The sequence below is a fragment of the Dama dama genome, chromosome 4 (genome assembly GCF_033118175.1).
Source record: "Dama dama isolate Ldn47 chromosome 4, ASM3311817v1, whole genome shotgun sequence".
In the NCBI taxonomy this organism is placed as follows: Eukaryota; Metazoa; Chordata; class Mammalia; order Artiodactyla; family Cervidae; genus Dama; species Dama dama.
In genome coordinates this window covers 48,092,603-48,117,032 of record NC_083684.1, presented here as the reverse complement: position 1 = coordinate 48,117,032, position 24,430 = coordinate 48,092,603, and the positions used below count along the sequence as shown (strand labels likewise).

The following is a 24,430-nucleotide window of genomic DNA, read 5'->3' as shown; positions in this document are numbered from 1 at the left end:
ATGCACTCTGACAGTGGGTGAAGGCTGGGCCCCTTTCACCCACACTGTCCACTCAGGCACAGGAGAGATGAAGGAGGAGAAAGGCCGGACGCACCTCGGGGGAGGGACACAGAGCCAGTGCATTTCAAAATCTCAGAAACTGTGTCCTCATTTTCTTTTTTTTTTTAACAAGACATGGAAACAACAGAAATGAAAACTCTGTGAAATTATAGAATCCTGACCCACATCACCTCCTTGAATTTAGGGGAAAGGAATTTTATCTAAAAATGAACAATAGCAAAGTATCAAGATCAAATTCCATATTAAGTTATAAAATAAAAAAGAGAATAAGCAGCAGAATAAGTTGCTAGACACAATGAAAGCCACTAGGAATGTGTATCCACAAAACAGATAAAAACTGTAACCTTCGCTTTCAAAACAAGCTGCTTTTCAGCTTGTTAATTAAGAAATTAATTAAGAAAAGTGATATATGATATAAAACAATAACATAAATCAGAATTTTTTTTTTTTTATAAATCAGAATTTTTAACTGTAGAAATGAAGTGACAGAACTTGGGAAATAATTAGAAATTAAAGAAAAAAATCATTTCAGCAATAAAAACTGTATTGGGGTTGAATAGAGATTCACCCCACCTGCCCAATCTGCTCCAAAGGAAACTGTCTCTGTGCTAGCTCCCAGGATTTGTGACTGTGACCTCATTGGGGAAAAAGGTCTTTGCAGATGTAATTAAGCATCTCTGGGTGAGGAGATTACTGTGGATTATCTCGCTGGGCATTTCATCTACCGACAAGTGTGCTTTGTAAGAGGCAGAGAGAGAGGTGAGTGATGAGGTGGTGAAGGCACAGGCTGGAGGCACGCAGTACGAGCTGAGATGAGCCAAGGAACACTTGGAGTCAACAGAAGCTGTGAGAGGCCGGGCCTCCCGAGTCTTCAGATGGAGCACAGCCTCTCGTGGGCACCTTGATTTTAGACCCTGGCTTCCAGGATGGAGGGAATACACTTCTGTACAACAGCCCCAGGAAACAAATACAGCACAGCCACACAAGAAGGGAGCACAAGTATGAACGAACCTAACAGATACACCTTAGGGGCAAGGGAAGGTGAGAACAGAACACGCAAACTCAAAAGGAAGCAAAGTAATAAAACAGAGTCACAGGAAAGTGACAACTCAACTCAGTAATTCTACTGGCATCTCAGAATATCCCCAAAGGGATAGCCATAGATGTTCTGAAAAGGGCTGTGTAATCATCACACTAAACAACAGACAGGTTCCAAATAGGAAAAGGAGTACACGTCAAGGCTGTATATTGTCACCCTGCTTGTTTAACTTATATGCAGAGTACATCATGAAAAACGCTGGCCTGGATGAAGCACAAGCTGGAATCAAGATTGCCGGGAGAAATATCAATAACCTCAGATATGCAGATGACACCACCCTTATGGCAGAAAGTGAAGAGGAACTAAAGAGCCTCTTGAGGAAAGTGAAAGAGGAGAGTGAAAAAGTTGGCTTAAAGCTCAACACTCAGAAAACTAAGATCATGGCATCTGGTCCCATCACTTCATGGGAAACAGATGGGCAAACAGTGGAAACAGTGTCAGATTTTATTTTGGGGGGCTCCAAAATCACTGCAGATGGTGATTGCAGCCATGAAATTAAAAGACGCTTACTCCTTGGAAGGAAAGTTATGACCAACCTAGACAGCATATTAAAAAGCAGAGACATTACTTTGCCAACAAAGGTCCATCTAGTCAAGGCTATGGTTTTCCCGCTGGTCATGTATGGATGTGAGAGTTGGACTGTGAAGAAAGCTGAGCACTGAAGAATTCATGCTTTTGAACTGTGGTGTTGGAGAATACTCTTGAGAGTCCCTTGGACTGCAAGGAGATCCAACCAGTCCATCCTAAAGGAGATCAGTCCTGGGTGTTCCTTGGAAGGACTGATGGTGAAGCTGAAACTCCAATACTTTGGCCACCCCATGCATAGAGTTGACTCATTGGAAAAGACCCTGATGCTGGGAGGGGTTGGGGGCAGGAGGAGAAAGGGATGACGGAGGATGAGATGGCTGGATGGCATCACCGACTCAATGGACATGGGTTTGGGTAAACTCCGGGAGTTGGTGATGGACAGGAAGGCCTGGCGTGCTGCGATTCATGGTGTGGCGGAGTCGGACATGACTGAACAACTGAACTGAACTGAGGCATCACATTATTATTTTTTTTTTTCTTAAAAAATTTTTTAAAAATTTTAATTGCAGTATAATTACAATAATGTGATGGTTTTTGCCATACAACAACATGAATCGGCCTGAGGTTTACATATTTTTAATAGTCCCCAGAGGTAAATGACTTTCTTTCTTAAAATATAACTGAGGACTTCCCTGGTCGTCCAGTGGAAAGGATTGGCCTGCCAATGCAGGAGACACAGGATTGATCCCTGGTCTGGGAATGTCCCACATGCTGTGGTGCAACTAAGCCTGTTCTCTACAACTACTGAGCCTGTGCTCTGCAACAAGAGAAGCCACCACCATGTGAAGTCCATGCACTGCAGGGAGGAGTGGACCCTGCTCACTGCAACTAGAGAAAGCTCATGTGCACCAATGAAGACCCAGTGCAGTCAGTAAATAAATAAAATTTATATTAAAAAATTTAAAATAGAAAATATTTATACATAAAAATATATTTAAAATGCTTAAATATAAAATAGTTATATAAAATATAAAATATTTAAAATAAAATTTGTATATATTTCATATATATATAATTTAAAGTATATATATATATAAAAATAAAAATTCCTTCAATTGTTTAAGTGGTTTATCTATCTTCCCAATTTAGTCTTAGTTTTCTGAACAAACTGGTACCTTGAAATAAGGCACCATATAAGAACCCATGCCTGATGTCAGATTAATGGAGGTATGTTAATACTGTCATAATTACATTCTATTAAATTCTACCACTTAAAAATGAAACTTGTTCACTAAAACTAACCATTAATCATTGGACAAAGGATCTTTAACAGAACTTACTTTTATGTATCCAAGCACCGGTAGAGTTTGGCTGGATAACTTCCTTGGTATGTCTACTTCTGGATTAAGACGGTGCCGGTCAGGACACATCCTTCTGTCTCTGAAAAAAAAAAGAACAGGATTTTAAGCCCAGAAAAAAATAATAATTTTCAACATGGTTTTTAAAGTATCCTTCAAGACAATTAATCTATAATTGAAATTAGAGATGCTGTAAAGTAACCATATTAAATCCTTTAGATGACACTAACAGTATGTAAATGAGTGGAAAGGAATCCTAAAAATTAACTGGCACTGACTAAACTTAAAAGGCCAGAGTTACTACATCATTTCTCCAGACAGCCTTAAATATAATATGTAAATAAATAAAATATACTTCCAAAATAAAGATTCTGAATCAGAAACACATCACTATAACCTACAACATTATAGGGGACTGGAATACAAAAGTAGGAAGTCAAGAAACACCTGGAATAACAGGCAAATTTGGCCTTGGAGTACGGAATGAAGCAGGGCAAAGGCTAATAAGAGTTTTGCCAAGAGAATGCACTGGTCATAGCAAACACCCTCTTCCAACAACACAAGAGAAGACTCTACACATGGACATCACCAGATGGTCAACACCAAAATCAGATTGATTATATTCTTTGCAGCCAAAGATGGAGAAGCTCTATACAGTCAGCAAAAACAAGACCAGGAGCTGACTGTGGCTCAGATCATGAACTCCTTATTGCCAAATTCAGACTTAAACTGAAGAAAGTAGGGAAAACCACTAGGCCATTCAGGTATGACCTAAATCAAATCCCTTATGACTATACAGTGGAAATGAGAAATAGATTTAAGGGACTAGATCTGATAGAGAGCCTGATGAACTATGGACGGAGGTTTGTGACACTGTACAGGAAGACAGGGATCAAGACCATCCCCATGGAAAAGAAATGCAAAAAGGCAAAATGGTTGTCTGAGGAGGCCTTACAAATAGCTGTGAAACGAAGAGAAGCAAAAAGCAAAGGAGAAAAGGAAAGATATACCCATTTGAATGCAGAGTTTCAAAGAATAGCCAGGAGAGATAAAAAAGCCTTCCTCAGCAATCAATGCAAAGAAACAGAGGAAAACAACAGAATAGGACAGACTAGAGATCTCTTCAAGAAAATTAGAGATACCAAGGGAACATTTCATGCAAAGATGGGTTTGATAAAGGACAGAAATGGTATGGACCTAACAGAAGCAGAAGATATTAAGAAGAGGTGGCAAGAATACACAGAACTGTACAAAAAAGATCTTCACAAGCCAGATAATCACAATGGTGTGATCACTCACCTAGAGCCAGACATCCTGGAATGTGAAGTCAAGTGGGCCTTAGGAAGCATCACTACAAACAAAGCTAGTGGAGGTGGTGGAATTCCAGTTGAGCAATTTCAAATCCTGAAAGATGATGCTGTGAAAGTGCTGCACTCAACATGCCAGTGAATTTGGAAAACTCAGCAGTGGCCACAGGACTGGAAAAGGTCAGTTTCCATTCCAATCCCAAAGAAAGGCAATCCTAAAGAATGCTCAAACTACCGCACAATTGCACTCATCTCATACGCTAGTAAAGTAATGTTCAAAATTCTCCAAGCCAGGCTTCAGCAATCCATGAACCATGAACTTCCAGATGTTCAAGCCGGTTTTAGAAAAGGCAGAGGAACCAGAGATCAAATTGCCAATATCCGCTGGATCATGGAAAAAGCAAGAGAGTTCCAGAAAAACATCTATTTCTGCTTTATTGACTACGCCAAAGCCTTCAATCCACAGATCACAATATACTGTGGAAAATTCTGAAAGAGATAGGAATATCAGACCACCTGACCTGCCTCTTGAGAAACCTGTATGCAGGCCAGGAAGCAACAGTTAGAACTGGACATGAAACAACAGACTGGTTCCAAATAGGAAAAGGAGTATGTCAAGGCTGTATATTGTCACCCTGGTTATTTAACTTATATGCAGAGTACATCATGAGAAACGCTGGCCTGGATGAAGCACAAGCTGGAATCAAGATTGCTGGGAGAAATATCAATAACCTCATATATGCAGAGGACAACACCCTTATGGCAGAAAGTGAAGAGGAACTAAAAAGCCTCTTGATGAAAGGAAAGATGAGTGAAAAAGTTGGCTTAAAGCTCAACACTCAGAAAACTAAGATCATGGCATCTGGTCCCATCACCTCATGGGAAATAGATGGGGAGACAGTGGAAACAGTGTCAGACTATTTTTTGGGGCTCCAAAATCACTGCATATGATGATTGCAGCCATGAAATTAAAAGACGCTTACTCCTTGGAAGAAAAGTTATGACCAACCTAGATAGCATATTAAAAAGTAGAGACATTACTTTGCCAACAAAGGTCTGTCTTGTCAAGGCTATGGTTTTTCCGCTGGTCATGTATGGATGTGAGAGTTGGACTGTGAAGAAAGCTGAGCACCGAAAAATTGATGCTTTTGAACTATGATGTTGGAGAAGACTCTTGAGAGTCCTTGGACTGCAAGGAGATCCAACCAGTCCATCCTAAAGGAGATCAGTCCTGGGTGTTCCTTGGAAGGACTGATGGTGAAGCTGAAACTCCAATACTTTGGCCACCTCATGTGAAGAGTTGACTCATTGGAAAAGACCCTGATGCTGGGAGGGGTTGGGGGCAGGAGGAGAAAGGGATGACGGAGGATGAGATGGCTGGATGGCATCACTGACTCGATGGACATGGGTTTGGGTAAACTCCGGGAGTTGGTGATGGACAGGGAGGCCTGGTGTGCTGTGATTCACGGGGTCACAAAGAGTCGGACACAACTGAGCGACTAAACTGAACTGGACCTACAACAGAGGCCAATGAACCTCTAAACCAGGAGCCACTTAACCCAAAGTGAGAAATAGTTAAAGTTTCAGTTTTAAAAGTTAGTATTTTATTTAAAAGCATTATGGAGATTGTTGCTAATAATGGGTATAGTGTACCACAATCAAAAAAATAAGTTAATTTCAACAGTTATCTTTAAATTCCATCCAGTAGATATTTATCAGACATCTATTATCTAGTCCCAGAGATCCACTGATCAGCTACTGGTATCGTGTCTGGATCCCTAAGAGAGTTCCTGAGTGCTAAGATACACCTGTGCTCTCCAAACTGATCCACAGAATCAATGCAGTTGTCAAAACTCCAGCAATGTTTTTGAAGAAAGTGACAAGCCTATACTAAAATGAATATGGAGATGCATTAGAATTAAAATGCCAAAAATAACCATTAGAAGAGCCATGTTGGAGGACTTCCATACCGTTTTCCAAGACCCACTATAGTACAAGCTACCTTAAGAAGGTGCAGTACTGGTTTAAGAACAGGCGAGTAGACCAGTGTAACAGAGAGCAACCACAAATGGATCACATATACTGTTGTCTGTTTACGTCAAAGGCACCAACTCAGTGAGAACATGACGATTTTTTTTTTTTTTACCTCCACCCCCCTACCCCATGATGATGTTTTAAGTAAAGAAAGCTGGAGCAAGGGATTATCCATACAGAAAAGAGTAAACCTTGTCCATGTCAAACACTATACACAAAAATTTATTCAATATAGATTACATACCTAGATATGAAAGCTAACACTCTATCATCTTTCTTCTGGAAGAAAATAGAGAAGAATGTCATAACCTAGAGATAGGCATATATTTCTTATCTAAGAACACACAAAACATAGTAACTCTAAAATGCTTCATCAAAATTAAAAATATCTGTTCACTGAGACTCTTGAAAGAGTGAGGACTTCCCTGGCGGTTCAGTGGTTAAGAATCCACCTGACAATGCAGAGTACACAGGTTCCATCCCTGGTCTGGGAAGATTCCCCATGCCATGAGGCAACAAAGGCCATGTGTCACAGGTACCGGGCCTGCGCTCTAGAGCCTGCAGCCACAACTACCGAGCCCGCGTGCCTCAGAACCCGAGCTCTGCAACCAGAGAAGCCACCGGTGAGAAGCCTGCGCACCACGACTAGAGAACAACCCCTGCTCGCTGCAGCTAGAGAAAGCCCGAGCACAGCAACGAAGACCCAGTGCAGCCAAAATTTATTAATTAACTGAAAGAGTGAGAAGGCAAGCCACGGACTGGGAGAAGATTCTCAACGCATATCTGCGTATCTCTGACAAAGCAATTATATCTAGAATAAACAAACTACTCCTATAAACCCATAAACATCTCTCTCCCATTTTAAAAATGGGAGAAAGGCCTGAACAGGCACTTCACAAAAAGGGACGGTCACATGTCCCACAATCACGTGGAAAGACATTCAACATCATCAATTCTTAGAGCAATACATATGAAAATCACAGTCATCTACCCCATGCCCCCACGAATACTAAGAGTTGGTGAAGATACAGAGCAGTTCAAACTCTCTCTTAACAACTGATGGGATGATAAAATGACCAACCACTTTGGTAAAGTACACACGTCTGCCTCATGACCCAGCAATCCCATTCCAAAGTATATACCCAAGAGAAATGGGTGCACATTTCCACAAAAAGACATGTACAAGAGTGTTCGCAGCAGCTTTATACATAAAACAACTCGCAGGCCCATCCAGAAGGGAATGAATGTAGATATAATCATACAATGGAATTCTGAGCCACAAAATAAATAAATAAAATACCAATACACAGATAAATGCCACAGATAGTTGGTTGAACATACCACAATTCCATTTATATAAAATTCAAAACTCAGCAAATTAGTCAGTGTTCGTAGATAAAACGAGGGTGGTTACTTCTGGAGGAGGAACAAACTGGGAAGGAGATGGAGAGGACCTTTAAGACGGTCCCTCAGGGCTGGGTATGGTTCACATGGGTTGCATTACCTATATAACCACCCTCAAGCTATAAATTTACCATCTGTGCAGCTTACTGCATATTGTATTTCAAAAAAGAAGATGACTGGCTTACTTGCAAAAACCAAAAGCCTTAAGATACGGACAAAGAGGCCTTCTGGCTTTTCTATCTTCTTTGGCTTCCAGAACCCCCGCAGTAAACTTGTACAGCTCTGAAGGGATCTTGGCATCTGCTCGCTCCAAGTAGCGTAGGACCCCAACTGCGTGGCAGGCATTTCTCTCCGACAGCAGCAAGACAGATTTGGTCTTTTTATCTCCCTGTTCGGCAGAACCCTTAAAATTGGGGGCGAATAAAGGAAGTGAATCATCCATACCAGTCTAAACAATAAAACTTTATAGACTCTAAGTTTGTCATTACGTGGAAAATGCCAGTGAAATATTAAATTATGCATATGAGTCAAACCTGTTCAGTTAAACTCTGAAAATGATCAGACATGCAATATAGGCGTCCACCGAAAATTTTTGGTGAGGAAGGAAAGCTGAAGTGAATAACACACGTGGCATCGGTGATGGCCAAGAGTGGGATGCAATCATCTGTTAAGGCTGGAGAAAAAGAAGTGACAATTTCAAGAGAGGCTGGAATTTTACCACACGCATTTCACAGAGAAAATTCCAGGAACCAAACTTCAAAACATTTATTTCATTTTACTGTTGAGATACAAGGAAACTCCTTTCCCATTTCTTTTCCCAAAATTTCAAAACTCGGTAATTAAATTTCAGAGAAAAATAGTCTCCTTTTTAACTTGAAAAATGCCTCTATTACAGATCTAAGCTGCCCATGTAATGCTTTCACTTATTTAATACAAATTGACTTTTGTATTTCCAATACCAAATTTAGCATTTGTTTATGACACGTTTCATCACAGGCATACATATATATGACAGTGATCCTTAAACTCGACTCCAGGGAGCACATCTAGACCAAGGGTTGCTGATCACTGCCCTGGAGATACCTGAATTTCACCTCAATATCAATTAATTGGAGTTAATTTTCACTTTGAAATTAACATTACTAATACATTCTCAGTAAATCTGAGAATGAGAAATTTGGAGAAGAAGTAAATAAATGAATCAAAGAATAATTCCTATTAGTTCAGCCTTCTCTAAATAGAAGTAGAAATTAAAATACTTACCTAATACAATGTGAGAACCAGAACTTAACTTCTTCTCCCACTGTTCTAAAACACTTTTTAAATTAAAAATCATTTCTTTATGCATTTTCAAGCAAAATATGGAATTGCTTTCTACCACCTGAAGATGAAACCAAAGGGGCCAGTTCACACTCAGGAATATAAATTTAAGAGATAATTTTTCATCAATAATTATCTATATCAATATAAACCATTTAAAATTCTCTGTGAGGGTGTTACCTCACTGATCCACTAATTCTAGAAATGAGATGGTTGTAAATTTAAATAAATATACTTTCAAAATTCTATTGTTTATATCTAAAAACTTGCTCCGGTGAAACAAATATTATTTTGCTAAAACTATTTTTCTTCCTTTTAAAATAATGTGTGCATACATATATGTGTGTGTGTGTATATATACTTATGTGTATGTGTACTTACTCTGTAGAGGTATGTATATGAACACATGAAATTTATGGTATTATTGTTAATTTAAGAAGGGTTTCTTCACTACACCACCTAGTTCATTTTTGCTGAAATGTGGATGCACTACTGCTTCTTTTCTATGTGGCCTCGTTTCTACATTGTAGTATTTATACACAATTAGATTAAATCTTTGGCCAATTTATTTGGCTTTTCTGGCTAAAATGATGATATATTTTACTGTTATCATCTCTACTTTCTTAAACAGAGGGAACAGAAGAGGCTGCCCCTTCGTCATGAACCGGATCCTTTTCACTTAGCCAGGTTCCCCCTGGCTCTGATGCTCTCAGTGTCAGGCCTCCTTGTCCTTTCTCACTGCCACCAGGTTTGCTTTACGGCAGAGCCTGTTCTGAGGTTGAATTTATAAAATTTTATTTTCTTGTCAAATATTTAACTATTCCAATAATTCTCTGACTCAAGATTCAACCACAGTGTAAATAAGCAATGAAAACATCTTATGTGTGGAAGGGCTCACCTTACACACTGTTTCTGTTTCGGCTACAGAACAGGTGAAGATCAAGGTCTTCTCTGCCTGACCTGGGGTGAAATCAAGAGTCTGGAGTAAAGTAGAAGTTTTTTCACATTCCAAGCAAAGATGCACTACCTGGTAAAGAAACGCAAAAACAGTGGGACTTTTTAAAATGTTCACGGTGCTCCAGCTTTCCTTTTTACGGGAAAGTCATAATTTCAATAGAGAAGAAGGTATAAAAAGCAATAGAAACTCAAATACATAATTCCAGGTTTGTATATGAAATCAGTGCAGTAATCTCTAAATATTAAGCTGTGAATAAAGGTTACTGGCCTGTGCTCACCAGCCCCCATCATGCACACCCACAACTCACTACCTGTTGGACGCAGCCGTAGAGGGCAGCCTCTTCCATGGCCGTGATCACAATGTAGGGGTCGTTCATGAACTCTTTGATTAAATGCTCTATATGTCTGTTCCAATGAACTCCAACTGCAACTATCTGATGTGGGGCAGATTCCCGTTCTTCAACTTCAATGTTTTTTTTAAAGTTATCTAATATAGCAAATATCTAAAAAATTAGTATAATTAATTTCATTTTTATTTTTAAAGAAACTAAGAATTAGTTTGACAGAACATAAAAGGTAAAGAGTGTATATTTTCTGTTCTCAGAATGGGGAAAGTCTTTAAACATTAAAGCAAAAGCAAAAAAAAAAAAAAACTAAAAAGGAAAAATGTTAAATATACACAAAATTAAAACAAACATCATCTGGGTATATATGGATAACACAGGTAACAAAGGATTGATTTGCTGTTGTCATCACTAAGTTGTGTCCAACTCTTCACAATCCCACAGACTGCAGCATGCCAAGCTTCCCTGTCCTTCACTATCTCCCAGAGTCTACGCAGACTCATGTCCATTGAGTCGGTAACACCAACCAACCATCTCATCCTCTGTGGCCCCCTTCTCCTCTTGCCCTCAATCTTTCCCAGAATCAGGGGTAACAAAGGTAACAAAGGATTAATCGCCTTATATAAAAACTTCTATTGTACAAACTAGGTAGAAAAAGATAATCCCACTGAAAGAAAACAAAGGAAATGAAACAGCAGCTCATAGAAGAATGGGTACAAATGGCCAGTATGAATCAATGCTCAATTTAGCAAACTGTCAAGGACACAGAGATCAAGTAAATCAGACTCCACGTGTAACAAGCAACCTGGAAAAGGAAGCTGGACCAGGGCCTCCTACTGCTGGGGTCCAGCGTGTATGGCCTCTGGTCCACTGCCTGATGGAGTGCAAATTCATCTACACTTTCAGAAGGGCCAGTGTACAAGGCAGCGGTCCAGATATTAACAAATAAGAACTGAGACTTTAGAGGAGTTCAGGAACCCTGCCCAGACCCACAGTCAGTAAGTAACAAAGCCTGGACTTGACCCTGGGGCCATCACAGCCCCCACAGGAATGTTCCAGGCTGTCACATGACACTGCTTCCAACAAATGCCTTGTAAGAATTCACAGCCTCTGATACATTAATCCCCTTCCTAGGAAGTTATCCTAAGAAAAATGTGTGCAAAAAAGATGTGTTTCTTCAGCCACACACACACACACACACACACAAATGATCCTAAATATCCAAATATAAGGCAGTTATAAAATAAATTATGTTGCGCCCATAGGATTCAACATTAAGTGGCCAATAACAGTCATGCTAGGGCACAGTGAGTAGCAACACTCAGGATGCTGTTCACTGGGATGCAAGTTAGTTTTAACACACAGAATAGGTCCTGATAATTGTATGTATCAACAGACACCAGAATTACAAAAAGGAAAGAAATACTCTAAATTAGAACAACTAATTACCTCTGAGCGTTAAGACTACACATGTGGGGAGTTTTCAAGTATTCTCTACTTTCCAAATTTTCTAAAACAAAATTATTGATTTTATAACCAGAAAAATATTAAGTATTTTAGAAAAATCTCCCTAGGAAAGAATTTTTGCTTTTCAAAGCACTTTAACATTGGGTAGAAAATTCAGATAAACGTTCTCTCATCTTAATTACAGCAATTAAAGGGAAAATTTTTTTAGATTAACCAGCTTCTTCCCAACTAAACACATTTCCTGATTTCTAAAAGAGTTTCAATCTTCTCTCTCTCTATATATATATATACATATATGTAAATATTTCTAAGTAGTAATGACATCTAAATGAACGAGACACACTTACTTGCTCATTAGCTTCAGAGAGTAATACTTCCACCTCATCCAAAACTAGGTGACAGAGCCTAAGAAATAATAAGCTCTGATACTGGAGAAGTCTCAGGAGACTATGTGGTGTTGCAACAATCACATCGCCTACATTTTAAAAGAAAACAGTTAACATTTTAGATTTTCCACAAGTGTTTCTAACATTTCCTTTGCTAAAATTTCACACACTTTCTAGAAATGCCTTTTAATAAAATAAAAACCTGTTTTTCTTACTCAGGTGGGTACACAAGAGGCCTGTATTTTCTGATTAAATACCTGGGTTTCCACCAGGTTTTGAGTTCCTGAAAGGCAGGGTGGGGTTTTAGTCAACACTAAATAAACAGTAGGTGTTTACTGCATAGTTGATAAATGAATGAAAAGACAGAGCTTTTTCAGTAAAACAGATGTTAAGTCAAGAGTAAACCTTAACTACCTACACAGATACATAATTGATAAGTGAGGTCGGCCAACACACAAGCCCTGTGTCCGGGTGGCTCCCAGGTCTGCCTGATCCGGGCTGCACTGTGTTCTCTAGGGAAACCAAATAGCCTGGAGAGGCTGCTTACACGCCCTTGGAAGCTTCATATTTTTGGCTTCATCTTTGTGGAGTCCGATTGTTAACAACACAGGATGAAGAGGCCTGGAGGACGCTCTATAGTCTCCCAATAATTCAAAAATAAATTGGGCCTTTTTCCACCCAGGGCACACGATGACTGCCAGAGGCTGCAAAGACAAACAAATTCAATATAATTTTGGACAAAGGTTAAAAACCACAGAGAGTGTATGTAAAAGCATGCAGAACACCTCCCTGTATGCAGTAAGCACTACTGTTTTTGCCATCATCACTGTCATGTAGGTCAGAAAAGCCAAAACACGATCTCATTAGAATGGATTCAGACACAGTGACTCAGCTTCTGATAGGGTCTGAACTAAAAATCACTTATGCACAAGTAAAAATCATTTCATCTGTAAAGTTCCCTTACAGGCGGGCGAGGGCCTATCTCATTTCAGAGGAGCAGCCGAGGGCACAGAGAGGTGGAAGCAGCTACCCAAGGCTGTGCAGCTAAACATACAGTAGCAACAGGATTTCAAGCCAGGCGATCTGGCTCCAGACTGCCTGTTTCTAAGTACAAGGATGAACTAACGGCCTCCTGAAAAGGGCTGTGGAAAAGGTTAACATCTCCTCCTTAGGAGAGCAAGATTCCCACTGCACCGCCTGAATCCTGCCCTCCTCTATCCCTCAGGGCTCTCTCTAGAAGGGACACTGTCTGCCAACACCTTCCTGAACACACAGCCTCTGTTATGCAGATCCAGGCACGCACCAGCTTCCGGGGCTCACACCTAAATGCAGGCTGACCCTGGAGACACGGACAAAACAGCAGGGCCACAAGCGGCAGACCCAGACATTCCTTCCTGGCCCAGCCAGGGGCCAATCTCAACACAAGCTGCCTCTCATCAATGGGATCAGCTGCTACCTGAGTGACATAAATGCATCCACTTAATATTATTAAGTCAATACATCATAACACAGACAATGCAGATTTCTGAAGAAAACTCATAAAACCACAAGCCATCATTACATAAACCAGTATCTTTTCTAAGATGAAATCTGTACCGCTATTTTTCACCTTATAATGAGTGATGGAACCACCCGTAGTGTATCTCTGGGGAGAAGAGCTGAGACAGATCACACTCATCAGTTCCCTGACAGCCAGACCCCAACAAAGTGGATGCTCCCCCCCACCCCCACCACTGGAGCCTCACATCCACCTCTCCCCTTTCCATCTGGCTTCTCAGCTATTTTCCAATTCTTACACTTGGGAAAAATAAAGTAGGATTCCAAAACAGTGAATAGGGACAAGATGACAGAAAATCTAAATTCATGGGACTTCCTTGTGGTCCAGGGGTTAAGAATCTGCCTTTCAATGCAGGGGATGTGGATTTGATCCCTGGCCAGGGAATTAACATCCCACATGCTGTGGAGTAACTAAGCCCGCACACTGAACTACCCACACACTGAACTACTGAGGCCTTGAGCTCGGAAGCCCACACACAATTAAAGAGTCCATGCGCTGCAACTAGAGAGACTGTGTGCCACAACGAAAGAGCCCACATGCCACAACTAAGACCTCATGCAGCCAAATAAATAAATATTTTTAAAAGATAATCTAAATTCAAATCCCATGTCTTGTCATACTCGTCAGCAGGTAAGGACTTTTTATGAGCTTAATTTTCTCACCTATAAAATAGTGAAGACAACACACAGTCTGACCATCTCAAGGGGTTGCTGTGACAATTAGATTCAGTCAGTGAAATAATTCTATAAACTGTATATTCATCACAAAAAGCCAGGACTCTCCTGACTCAACACAACTGCCAACAACTAGGGATTCTCGGTAAGAATCAGTGTCTGTGTTGAGAAGAGTTTCTCACAGGACAGTCTCTGTTCTCAGTTTTAATGTAACCTAAACTTAACCAAAAGTCAGGCGTCAAGTTTAAAATAAACTTCTAACCCATTTTGTTGAAAAACAAAACTGTCTTCAACTTACTCCGTTTCTACTTGGCAAAGACTTGTAGCAGCCGACTGTTTGCAGAATTGTAAGCATTGGTGGAAGGTACAACAAAGGGTCATTTCCACAGTGAGAAATGACCACCACGTCGTAGCCACGTGCTATGGGAGGCCAAGAGTAAGATTCAGTGCGGCTGGGGCCTGGAAACTTATTTCTTTGAAGAGCCTACAAAACATCAATGACAACCAAGACAATAAAGTACAGAAAGCTAACAGACCCTTCTCATTGCTTACCTTACCCCAACAACAAGTACTCACTACTCAATCTGGGATTTTCCAACACCTAACTCAGTAAGTCTCCCCAGATATTTTCCAGCAGTGAACTCCTGCTCAAAGAGACTCTGCTTTTCTGGGCTTCAAACTGAAAGGATCCAAAAGGCAGTGTGTTGAAGGACCACGTGTTTAATGCTTACCAGAGCAAGGGTGTGGTTTCTCATCCTCCCTCTGATAAACTGCTAGTGCATCAGCTCCACTAGCAAAGGTTTGTTTTTTTTTTTTAATCCCCCAAAACAAACATGCCTTCTGTTTGCTTATTTTTGTATGTAACTGTCACTGGAACCCCCCAAATGTTCCAGAGAGATCTCCAGCCACATGGACGAGCTCCTCCACAAGCCTGAAAGCACCACCAGCCCATTGGTTCTCTGAAGACCTCATCCCCCAGCCCTGAGCCCCAGCTGCACCTGGGACTGGGATTTTCCTGCAACGTCACCTCTTCTTTATAACTTTTTCAGGTGAATTTCTTGGTTTGGTGGAGAACAGGTTTTGGCAGCTTCTCAACAAAGGGTACAGAAGAAGGAAATTTCAGACTTTGCACATGTGAAAGTGTTTTCATTTCATCCTCACTCTTCACTAGTGGTTTGGCCAGAGACTTCCATGTTGGAAGTCACTTTTCACCAGTGTTTTGGAGTCAGTGCTCCTCTGGTGACCCGTGGACAAGTCTGAAGCTCTTCTGATTTCTGACCCTTCCAGGGATGGGTTTCTTCTCCCTGGAAGCTTTCAGCATCTCTGAATCCCTTTCAATTCAGATGCTTCGTAGCAATGTGTCTATGTTCTTGCTCCTCAGTTGTTCTGGATCTGTGGTCAGCAAACTCTCTTAATTTAGAAAGCCATATCCATTAAGTCCAGGGAGTGTCCATGTGCTATGCTCAGGATTTTCTGCCCTCTTTCATCATTCTTTCTAGAAATCCTTTTCAGATACGAGACCTCAAATTGATTCTCAAATTCTCTTTTCCCCTCATTTCCACCTTTCTGTTCTACTTTCTGATATTAACTTCTATTTTACCTCTCATATCTGTTTTTTCTTTCTATAGCATTTTTAATTCCTAAGACCCCTTTTTTATCTGTTTCTCTTTTTTATAGCAACTTATTATTGTTAAAGCCAAGCAATATCTTCTCTTATCTCTGAGGATATCTATTTTCTCATGTTTTTTTTCACTCCCTACATCATTTGTTGCTTTCAGAGTTTGTTTTCCTTTTTCCTTAGGGGAAGGCTTTCTTCAAAATGTCCAAGGATCCCTGGAGACTGCTCACATCAAGGACACTAAATGCTGGGCTACACCTGTAGGCAGGCTGGAGCTCAGCACCACGTCAGAGTCCCATCACTGAAGGGAGACGGGCAGCAAGCAGGCATTTTTACTGGGAGGGTTGAACAACAGCGTTGCCTGAAGGTTATTCTCGAGGGTCATTCAGTTTCTCCAAACAGAGCCTCCAATGTCCTTCCTGAGAACCTGGCTGTGGATGCTCAGGAAACAAGGCGGGCAGGTCAGTGCCCTCCCCACGTCACCCCTTCCTCAGTGGTCAGCCACCCTCTGCTGCTGCTTTTCCACCTTCCAAAAGCCTGTAAGAAATTTCCTGTCCAATAAAGACTTCACTCTCATTCTATTCATCCTTGTGGGTTTTTTTTTTACTTTTTTTTTTCAATATCAAGAGGGAAGCAGATAAACATGATTTAAACTGATGCTCTAAACTGATGATCTAAGTGAAACCACAGTCCTAGAATGCAATTCTGAAGAGGATGCGGAGAACATTCTAACTGCCCCGACTGCTTGTGCTCCTTCTGAGCCCCTTTTCAGAGGCACATTTGAGAACTTATTTCACTAAAGCACTTAGGTTTCTCCACAAAAAGAATTATTCACTTATAAGAAGTTAACCTAGACTTTAAGACTAAATGAGAAATTAATAACAAAATCTTAAAAGGGAATTTCAAAAGCAAAGAAATTATGGAAATGCAACCTCAGAACTGTTTATTAAAAATCTCTCTACATTACAACAGGTCAGAGTTCCTTTATGAATCCCATCACCTTTTTCAGGTCTGTTGAGAGTGGTGCTGTCTCGATGGACAAGCAGGGCTCAACCCTTTTTCGCAAAACTGCCATGGTCTGCTGGGACCACGACTTCAGCTTCTGCAACTAAGAACACAGGTGTTAGACGGCTCTGCCCAATGGTGTTAGCATAGAATACCAAGAACTTTACAGAGATGAAGAGGACATGAGAGTCTGGTTTCAGTGTAAAACCCTAGGTTTATATGCTTATCAAAACCCATCAAAATGACCAAAATGAAAGGAAGATTATCTATTACCCAAACAGAAAAAGAGCCATGTCTCTAAAGCAATAATTTATTAGATGATTTCTAAAAGTACATCTTCAGGTAAAGTTCTCCATGCAAGGAATTTTTCTTTATATGTAAAATTTAGAGGAAAGGAGGGGTGGGATTTAAAGAGTAAACAGCTTTTTTTTTTGGCGGCAGGGGTTGGAGGGGGAGTCGCAATACCTGCTGCAGATCAGAGATTCCATCAGCTCTTAAAGGATCAGGATTTAAAAACTGCAGTAATCTATAAAATAATCAAGGGGATCATTTGAAGGAAAAAGAAGTGCTCTTCAGTTCAGCTATCACTCTGTATCTTCCTTGAGAGAGGCCAACATGAACTATAGGCATGGCCATGGCATTACCGCCTGCTCTGTTTCACCCTGTCCATTGCTACACAAGGGCTTTGGCGGGTCTGCCAGTCTCATGTTGCCCCTTCTCCCTCCCCCACTGGGCCCTGCTCTGCACAGCAGTGCCAATCCCAGGACCACTTGCTCCGGACAAGAAGAAAGACTGCATGATCACTCACTAGTGTTTCTTCTAAGAAACCCATTGCCTCCTTCCTTTTCTGCTGTTTAATCTTCAATCACTTCAAGGTTCTTTGGGACTCAAAACAGACTGATAGAATAACTGATGTCATTTCATCAGAGGGTTCTAGGTAAAGGGCATGAGGCTGAAAGAAATGAGCTACATGGATAACACAAAGTCTTTGGTTCAAGGAAAATAACCTGCTGGAGCATCACTACTTCCAGGTATTAGGTGGAGGGATGCCTGGGTAGGAGGATGTCAACTCTGGTGCATGAACAACCATCCCAAGACCCATGGGCTCCATGGGGCAACGTTCAGAGCCCTTGGCCATGGACACCATGAGGCCCTCCTGCTGGGATATCACAGGGCCACACAGCAGCCTCCAGGGAGTCAGGACACCAAGATGGCCATATGGTCAACGACCCTCTCCCCCGTCATCCCAGTTAGCGGCTACTGTACCATCTACCCACTTCTGAACTGTCTTAGATGCTTTGTCACGCTGATGGCTTCAGAGCAGCCACAGTTACATGGAATGTGAGAGTGTTTTTAGGCCGGTAAGGTAAGAAATCATAAAAATTTGTACAAAAATACTTTGTGGATTAAACAAGTATAAAATGAAGAGATTCCTCTACTGTTAACAACTACCAAGTGAGTACTTTGTGAATCTGGCAGGACAGGAAAAAAAAGAAACGTCCCAAGTTCCACACTATAAATACCTACTTTCTCCAGCAGGTGGTAGATCCATTTAACATCTGAAAACTAGGAAGAAAGCAAGTGCCAACCCATATAAAATCAACAGCCCCACAAGATCAACTATACTTAATTTGTTTCATAAAACTGTTCCCTTGACAAGAGATTCAGGAAGGGGAGGCAGAGAATGACTATTTATAGTAGAACAAAACTTTAAACAGAAAAATCGGCCCTAGTAAATGGAAAAGAAAAAGCTAACCTCAAAGCCTGAAGGCACTGTGTAAGTGCAGTGCTGTGCTCAGCTGCTCAGTCGTGTCAGACTCTTTGTGACCCTAAGGACCGTACCCCGGCAGGCTCCTCTGTCCATGGGATTTTCCAGGCAAGAATACTGGAGTGGGTTGCCATGCCCTCCTCCAGGGGATCTTCCTGACCCAGGGATGGAACCTGTGTTTCTTGTGTCTCCTGCACTGCAGGTGGATTCTTTACCCACTGAGTCACTGGGAATGCAGGTTTGAAATTAATAATAAAATCACATACAGATTCTTCCTGCTTATAATTTTTCTACAATTATTTCAATAAAAAATTTAGGCCAAGAAAAAAAATCCATACTTCACACAGCCATTCTTCTCATTGTATTCTTTCTTCTCAGCTGATCTAAGTGGCTTCTCACTTGACTTTTGACATGAAGCACTAAAAATCAAAAACATTTGCTAAAATTTCTGAATCCATTTACTCCGAATCTGAAAATACCTTTATTTTCTGGGAGAAAATTTGAGAAGTACCACTACAGAATAAGTGGATCAACTTAAGTAAATTCTTTGAGAACTGAAACTGAGTCCTTTGAGTATGAAGACCATTTTGACAGTCCTCGAGCTGCCAAGAGGGAGCAAGCCCCCTACAGCCTCTCTCCCTTATGGATTACGACGAGAAACTCGGGATAAAGTATGAAACTACAGGGGAGGAAGTCCCAATGTGAAAACCCACCCAAGTCATGGAGAGTGTCCTGGCTTTCACATTTCTCTATCTCTCGGTGTTGACATGAGGGTGGCCCAAGTTGCAGAATGGTGCAGAGGATGCAGACGTCAAAAAACCTGAGAAAAGTCTCTACCCTCATCCCTCAGTATCTGCAGGGTACTGATTCCAGGAGCCCCAGTGATACCGGAATCCAAGGATGCGCAAGTCCCTTATATAAGATAGTGTAGTACAGTGGACCCTCCACAACCAAGGAATCTGCATCAGTGCATGTGCAGGAGCTTCAGATGAGGACGGCTGAACATATTTCAAGCCAGAGAACAGAGAAGAGGGGCCTGAGACCAGACGGTGTGAGGAATTCTGGCCCTCTCCCCTCCTGTTCTAACCCCAAGGCCAGCTCTGATCACGGAGATGCATGCAGTGGTGCTAATCACACTTATGGTCACTTAAAACCCCAAGAGAAAACTTCTCCCTCCCTCTAATGAACCAGGAAATGGGGACCCCGTGGTCTAGGGACTGGATGAGGAAAAATTTCCATCTTTTCTTCTTCTTTTATTTCTATTGCTATTTTATTCCATAAGCAGCCCCAGTCACACAAACTGCATGGTAGCTTCTCCACAACAACAACAACAACAACAAAGAACCATCTATCTGGTCAGAGGAACAGGGAGCGAGAACATCTAGAAAATGGTGAATGTGAGGAAAGGTCCTGGGGGAAAAAAGAGATAGAGAGCTGGGGGTGGGGGGAACCCCATACCCACCCCAAGTCCCACTCTGATCCCAAGCTGAGTGTGTCCAGAACAGGCCCAAAGCAGTGGACCAAAGAGTTGGAAACAGTGTCAAAATCACCACCCATGGCAAGTGAGACAGAGTTTGAGGTCTGAACCTTAAGGGAGTGATGACCTCCTACTAAAACAACAAAATCAACATTCTCCAGAAGACTCTACACCAGAATCTCATGCCATAATATTCAAAGTATCTAGAGTACAATCCAAAATTACTCAAAATACAATGAACAAGGAAAATCAGATCAGCTGCAGAGGGAAAAAATAACCAACAGGTGCCAACCCCACAGAAGTGTGAATTATAAAACACCCTACAGGAGCTATTATAACCATGCTCCATAAGAAAAGGAAAGGTGAGCACTCTTAAATGACACAATCAGAATTTTATTTTCTTCTCAGCAAAAATAGAAACTATAAAAAAATCAAATGAAAATTTTAGAACAAAAAAATATAATACATCAGATAAAAAATTCAGTGGATGGGCTTAGTAAAATGGAGATAAGAGAAGTGACAATTAAATTAAACACAGAGCAGTAGAATCATTAATATGAAGAACAGCAAGAAAAAATTTTAAAAATGAACAGAGCCTCAGAGACATTTGTCTTATAAGAATCTCAAAAGAGAAGAAAATGACAGGTGCAGAAAAAATATCTGTAGACTAACACAGCTGAATGCTTATCAAATCTGATGAAAAGACTGCTGCTGCTGCTCAGCCGCAGCACAGTTGCGTCTGACTCTGTGCGACCCTAAGGACTGCAGCCTGCCAGGCTCCCCTGTGCACGGGATTCTCTAGGCAAGAGTACTAAAGTGGGCTGCCATACCCTCCTCCAGGGGATTTTCCCACCCCAGGGATCGAACCTGGGTCTCCTGCATTGCAGGCGGATTCTTTACCATTGAGCCACCAGGGAAGCCCCAATGAAAAGACAGAAAAATACAAATGAAGAGCCCTAATGAATCTCAAGCATAAGAAATATGAGAGAAACTTCATCAAGACATACAATAATTAAATTGTTCAAACCAGCAATGAAGAGAAAACCCTAAAAACAGAGGAAAAAGACATGCTGCAAACAGAGAAACAAAGAAAAAATATGATGGTAGATTCTGCACTGCAAACAATATGAGTGGGCAGATGGTGAAGCAACACCGCTAAAATACAGGGAAAAAGAAATTGAAAGCTGGAATTCGATCTAGCAAAGTTTTCTCAGACATATAAAAGCTGAAAGAGTTCATCACCAGCAGACCCAAGAAAGAGTAAAGGAAGAAATATACAAGAAATAGCAAAGGAAGTCCCTCAAGTAAAAGGAAGATGGTGCCAGAGGGAAATCTGGATCTACACAAAAAGTAAGAAGCATGATGATAACCACATAGGTAAATACATGATAATTTCTCTTCTTATTCAAATCCCTCAAAGAAAAACTTGACTGTTTAAATAGGAACAACAACAGATTCCAGCATTTATAACAAATGCATAAATACAATGTATGACAACACTAGCGTAAAGTCCAGGAGGGGACAAATGGAAGCTTCCTATTTTAAGATGTTTTACTATACATGAAGTGCATAATATCACATTTTTCCATTCACATCACTGACATGGATTTTGCTGAGAACAGGGTTACAAAGACTTGGAAGCTCATCTTCAAGAATATAAGAAAACATTCTTCACCTTCCACCAACCTGAACTGCCACCGGCCCACATATACCCACCCTTCACATCAAGACATCTGCCTCACAGACACAGTTCTGTCTGACAGGTCAACAAGGAGACTCCAGAATCACTACCACTTTTTGGAAAACTGTGCTGCTAGCCAGCTGTCAAACGTATTTATTTTAAATACATGCCTAATCAAAATTTCCAGGGTCACTCTTTTTTTGAAAACGAATATTCTCCCATCATCAATCTTACTGAACACTGTATAAAACAATATTATACTTAAATCTCTAGTCAGTTACACTAAGATTTTCAGATCATACCTTGCAGCTGATGTGTCTGGATTGGCATATATGGTTATGCCTCTCTTTGTTGGCCAGCACACTGAAGATTCAACACACTGTAAAAAAAAAAATTTTTTTTTCCAGGATGACTATTTACGCTAGCAACGTATGTGTTCTTGAGGCATCAAAATTCCTTGGGAGTTGTTCTCATAGACAATGATCTTAGATAAGGTCCAGGCAATGTGTTATGAGGAGACCAAGAACTGGAGAGGTCGGTGATAATGCCACCACTATGAACACTAGACTTAAGGGTCCAAAGAGCAGGTAGCCAGACTTCAGACAGTTAGTATTTAAAATGTCCTGGAATTATTCTCACCTGTCTTATCAAAGGAACTGGAGGGACAGGTAAAACTTGACCTTAACTATAAAAGTGTCCCATAATTCCAGATATTTATACCTTTGTTAAAATGAGAATACGCACCCAATTTTGTCAAGTGGTCAGCAGGCCAAGAACAAGGACTTCAAAAGGGAGGAACAGGGGTTATCCTGTTCATCTGAATCAGAGTAAACTTGTAAACTTATGTTGTTTTCATGAATAAACTATCATAGCCACAGTTTTGGCTCCTGGTAGATTTTAAAGGAGAATATTCTAAAATGAACACTATATAAACTTTATATTTAATGAACATTTAAAAATAGCACCTTATTTACATCTTTCAAGGAGATGTGCTGCTGTTTCTTTTCAGATTCTTTTTCAGGTGAACCTTTCAATGAATCCACATTACATTTTAAAGTCTTATCTGGAACACAAAAATAATAATAAAAATTATCTTAGGAAATGTTATAAATAAATAGAAAACAGGACCCAAAGGATCTTACTAAAAAAGTGTTATCATAATAAAACCTTAATACATAAAATTATTATGGCATAAGATTTTGTATAAAACTTTACTTGAGGGGATTAAATTAAAAAATCTTGTATCAATCCTTATTGGGAAAAAGAAAAAGGAAAAAAGTTGAAAAAAATTCCTTACTGGCTTACTAAGAATTTAACCATTATTTATTTTCCCAAATTGGCAGACTCTATTTTGCAAAGGAGGCCAGAACATGATTCTCAACACACATGCTGTTCTCACAATGTGACTTTCACACTTCTCCCACGGAGAGGTGGGCTCATACTCCTTTCCCATAAGCCTGGGTGGGCTTAGAAACACAGACGTGATGTTATGTGACTTCCAAAGCTGGAGCACAAAAAAGTCATACGCTTACGATCTGCTCTCTTAAATGCTCACTTCTGTAACCCAGCCATCGTGTTACGAGGAAGCCCAAGCAACTGCTGGAAAGGCCACTACATATATTTCAGATGATAGCCCAGAAGAAACAAGGTAGACTTCAGATCAAAGAAGGAGTCATCTAATAATGACACATATCAATTCATCAAGAGGACATAAAACTTCTAAACTTCCATGTACCTAAGTGACAGCTTCAAAATACATGAAGCAAAACTAACAGAATGGAAATGAGACATAAATAAAACAATTGTATAGTTGGAGATATCAATGCCTCTCCTTCAGTAGCTGATAGACCTGTAGACAAAAAAAAATTATAAACAGAGAAGACCTGAACAAGACTATTGATCAACATGACATAACTAATATTTATGTAACACTTTCCCCAACAACAGCACAATATTCATTCTTCTCAAGTACACCCAACAGCCTTTTCCAAGTGAGACCATATACTGAGTCATAATACAAGTCTCAATAAATTTGAAAAGATATAGGATACTCAACTGAGAATCTTGAACAACTTAAGGAGTCAACAGAGATAGACAATATAAATAGGAAAAAGAAAAGTGATTAGAATCTCCAAGAAGAAATAATGCTGTCATCTTATATTTACCAATCTTACATTTCAAAGCTCAATTTAACTTCCAGTTTCTATCCCAGCGTGTAAGGAGGTTGGAATTCACCACTTCATCATAACAGTAAGTAAGCAGCTAACCCAAGTGAAAAATAACAACTCTTCTTATATCTGACATAAAATATGAGGCCACAGGGCAAACCTTCTCACCTACAACTGGAGAAACAGATAATCACAACTGATGTGAGCAGAAATCTCC

General features: G+C 40.4%; 1 protein-coding gene across 3 annotated transcripts in view; it reads right to left on the bottom strand.

Moving 5' to 3' along the window:
* The window catches only part of TDRD12 (tudor domain containing 12), a 76,115-nt gene that overhangs the window by 16,841 nt on the left and 34,844 nt on the right, over positions 1-24,430 (bottom strand). For 2 of the 3 annotated variants that reach the window (XM_061138941.1, XM_061138942.1), the window contains exons 9-22: positions 23,011-23,108; positions 22,348-22,424; positions 19,226-19,306; positions 17,585-17,645; positions 17,115-17,222; positions 14,795-14,980; positions 12,812-12,968; positions 12,226-12,353; positions 10,379-10,570; positions 10,009-10,137; positions 9,054-9,171; positions 8,324-8,463; positions 7,976-8,193; positions 3,028-3,127 (exon numbers count right to left, since the gene is read on the bottom strand). In XM_061138941.1, coding sequence (XP_060994924.1) covers positions 3,028-3,127; positions 7,976-8,193; positions 8,324-8,463; positions 9,054-9,171; positions 10,009-10,137; positions 10,379-10,570; positions 12,226-12,353; positions 12,812-12,968; positions 14,795-14,980; positions 17,115-17,222; positions 17,585-17,645; positions 19,226-19,306; positions 22,348-22,424; positions 23,011-23,108 — 1,793 coding nt within the window. The remainder of the gene's footprint in view (positions 1-3,027; positions 3,128-7,975; positions 8,194-8,323; positions 8,464-9,053; positions 9,172-10,008; positions 10,138-10,378; positions 10,571-12,225; positions 12,354-12,811; positions 12,969-14,794; positions 14,981-17,114; positions 17,223-17,584; positions 17,646-19,225; positions 19,307-22,347; positions 22,425-23,010; positions 23,109-24,430) is intronic. The other variant, XM_061138943.1, reaches the window with a different exon arrangement.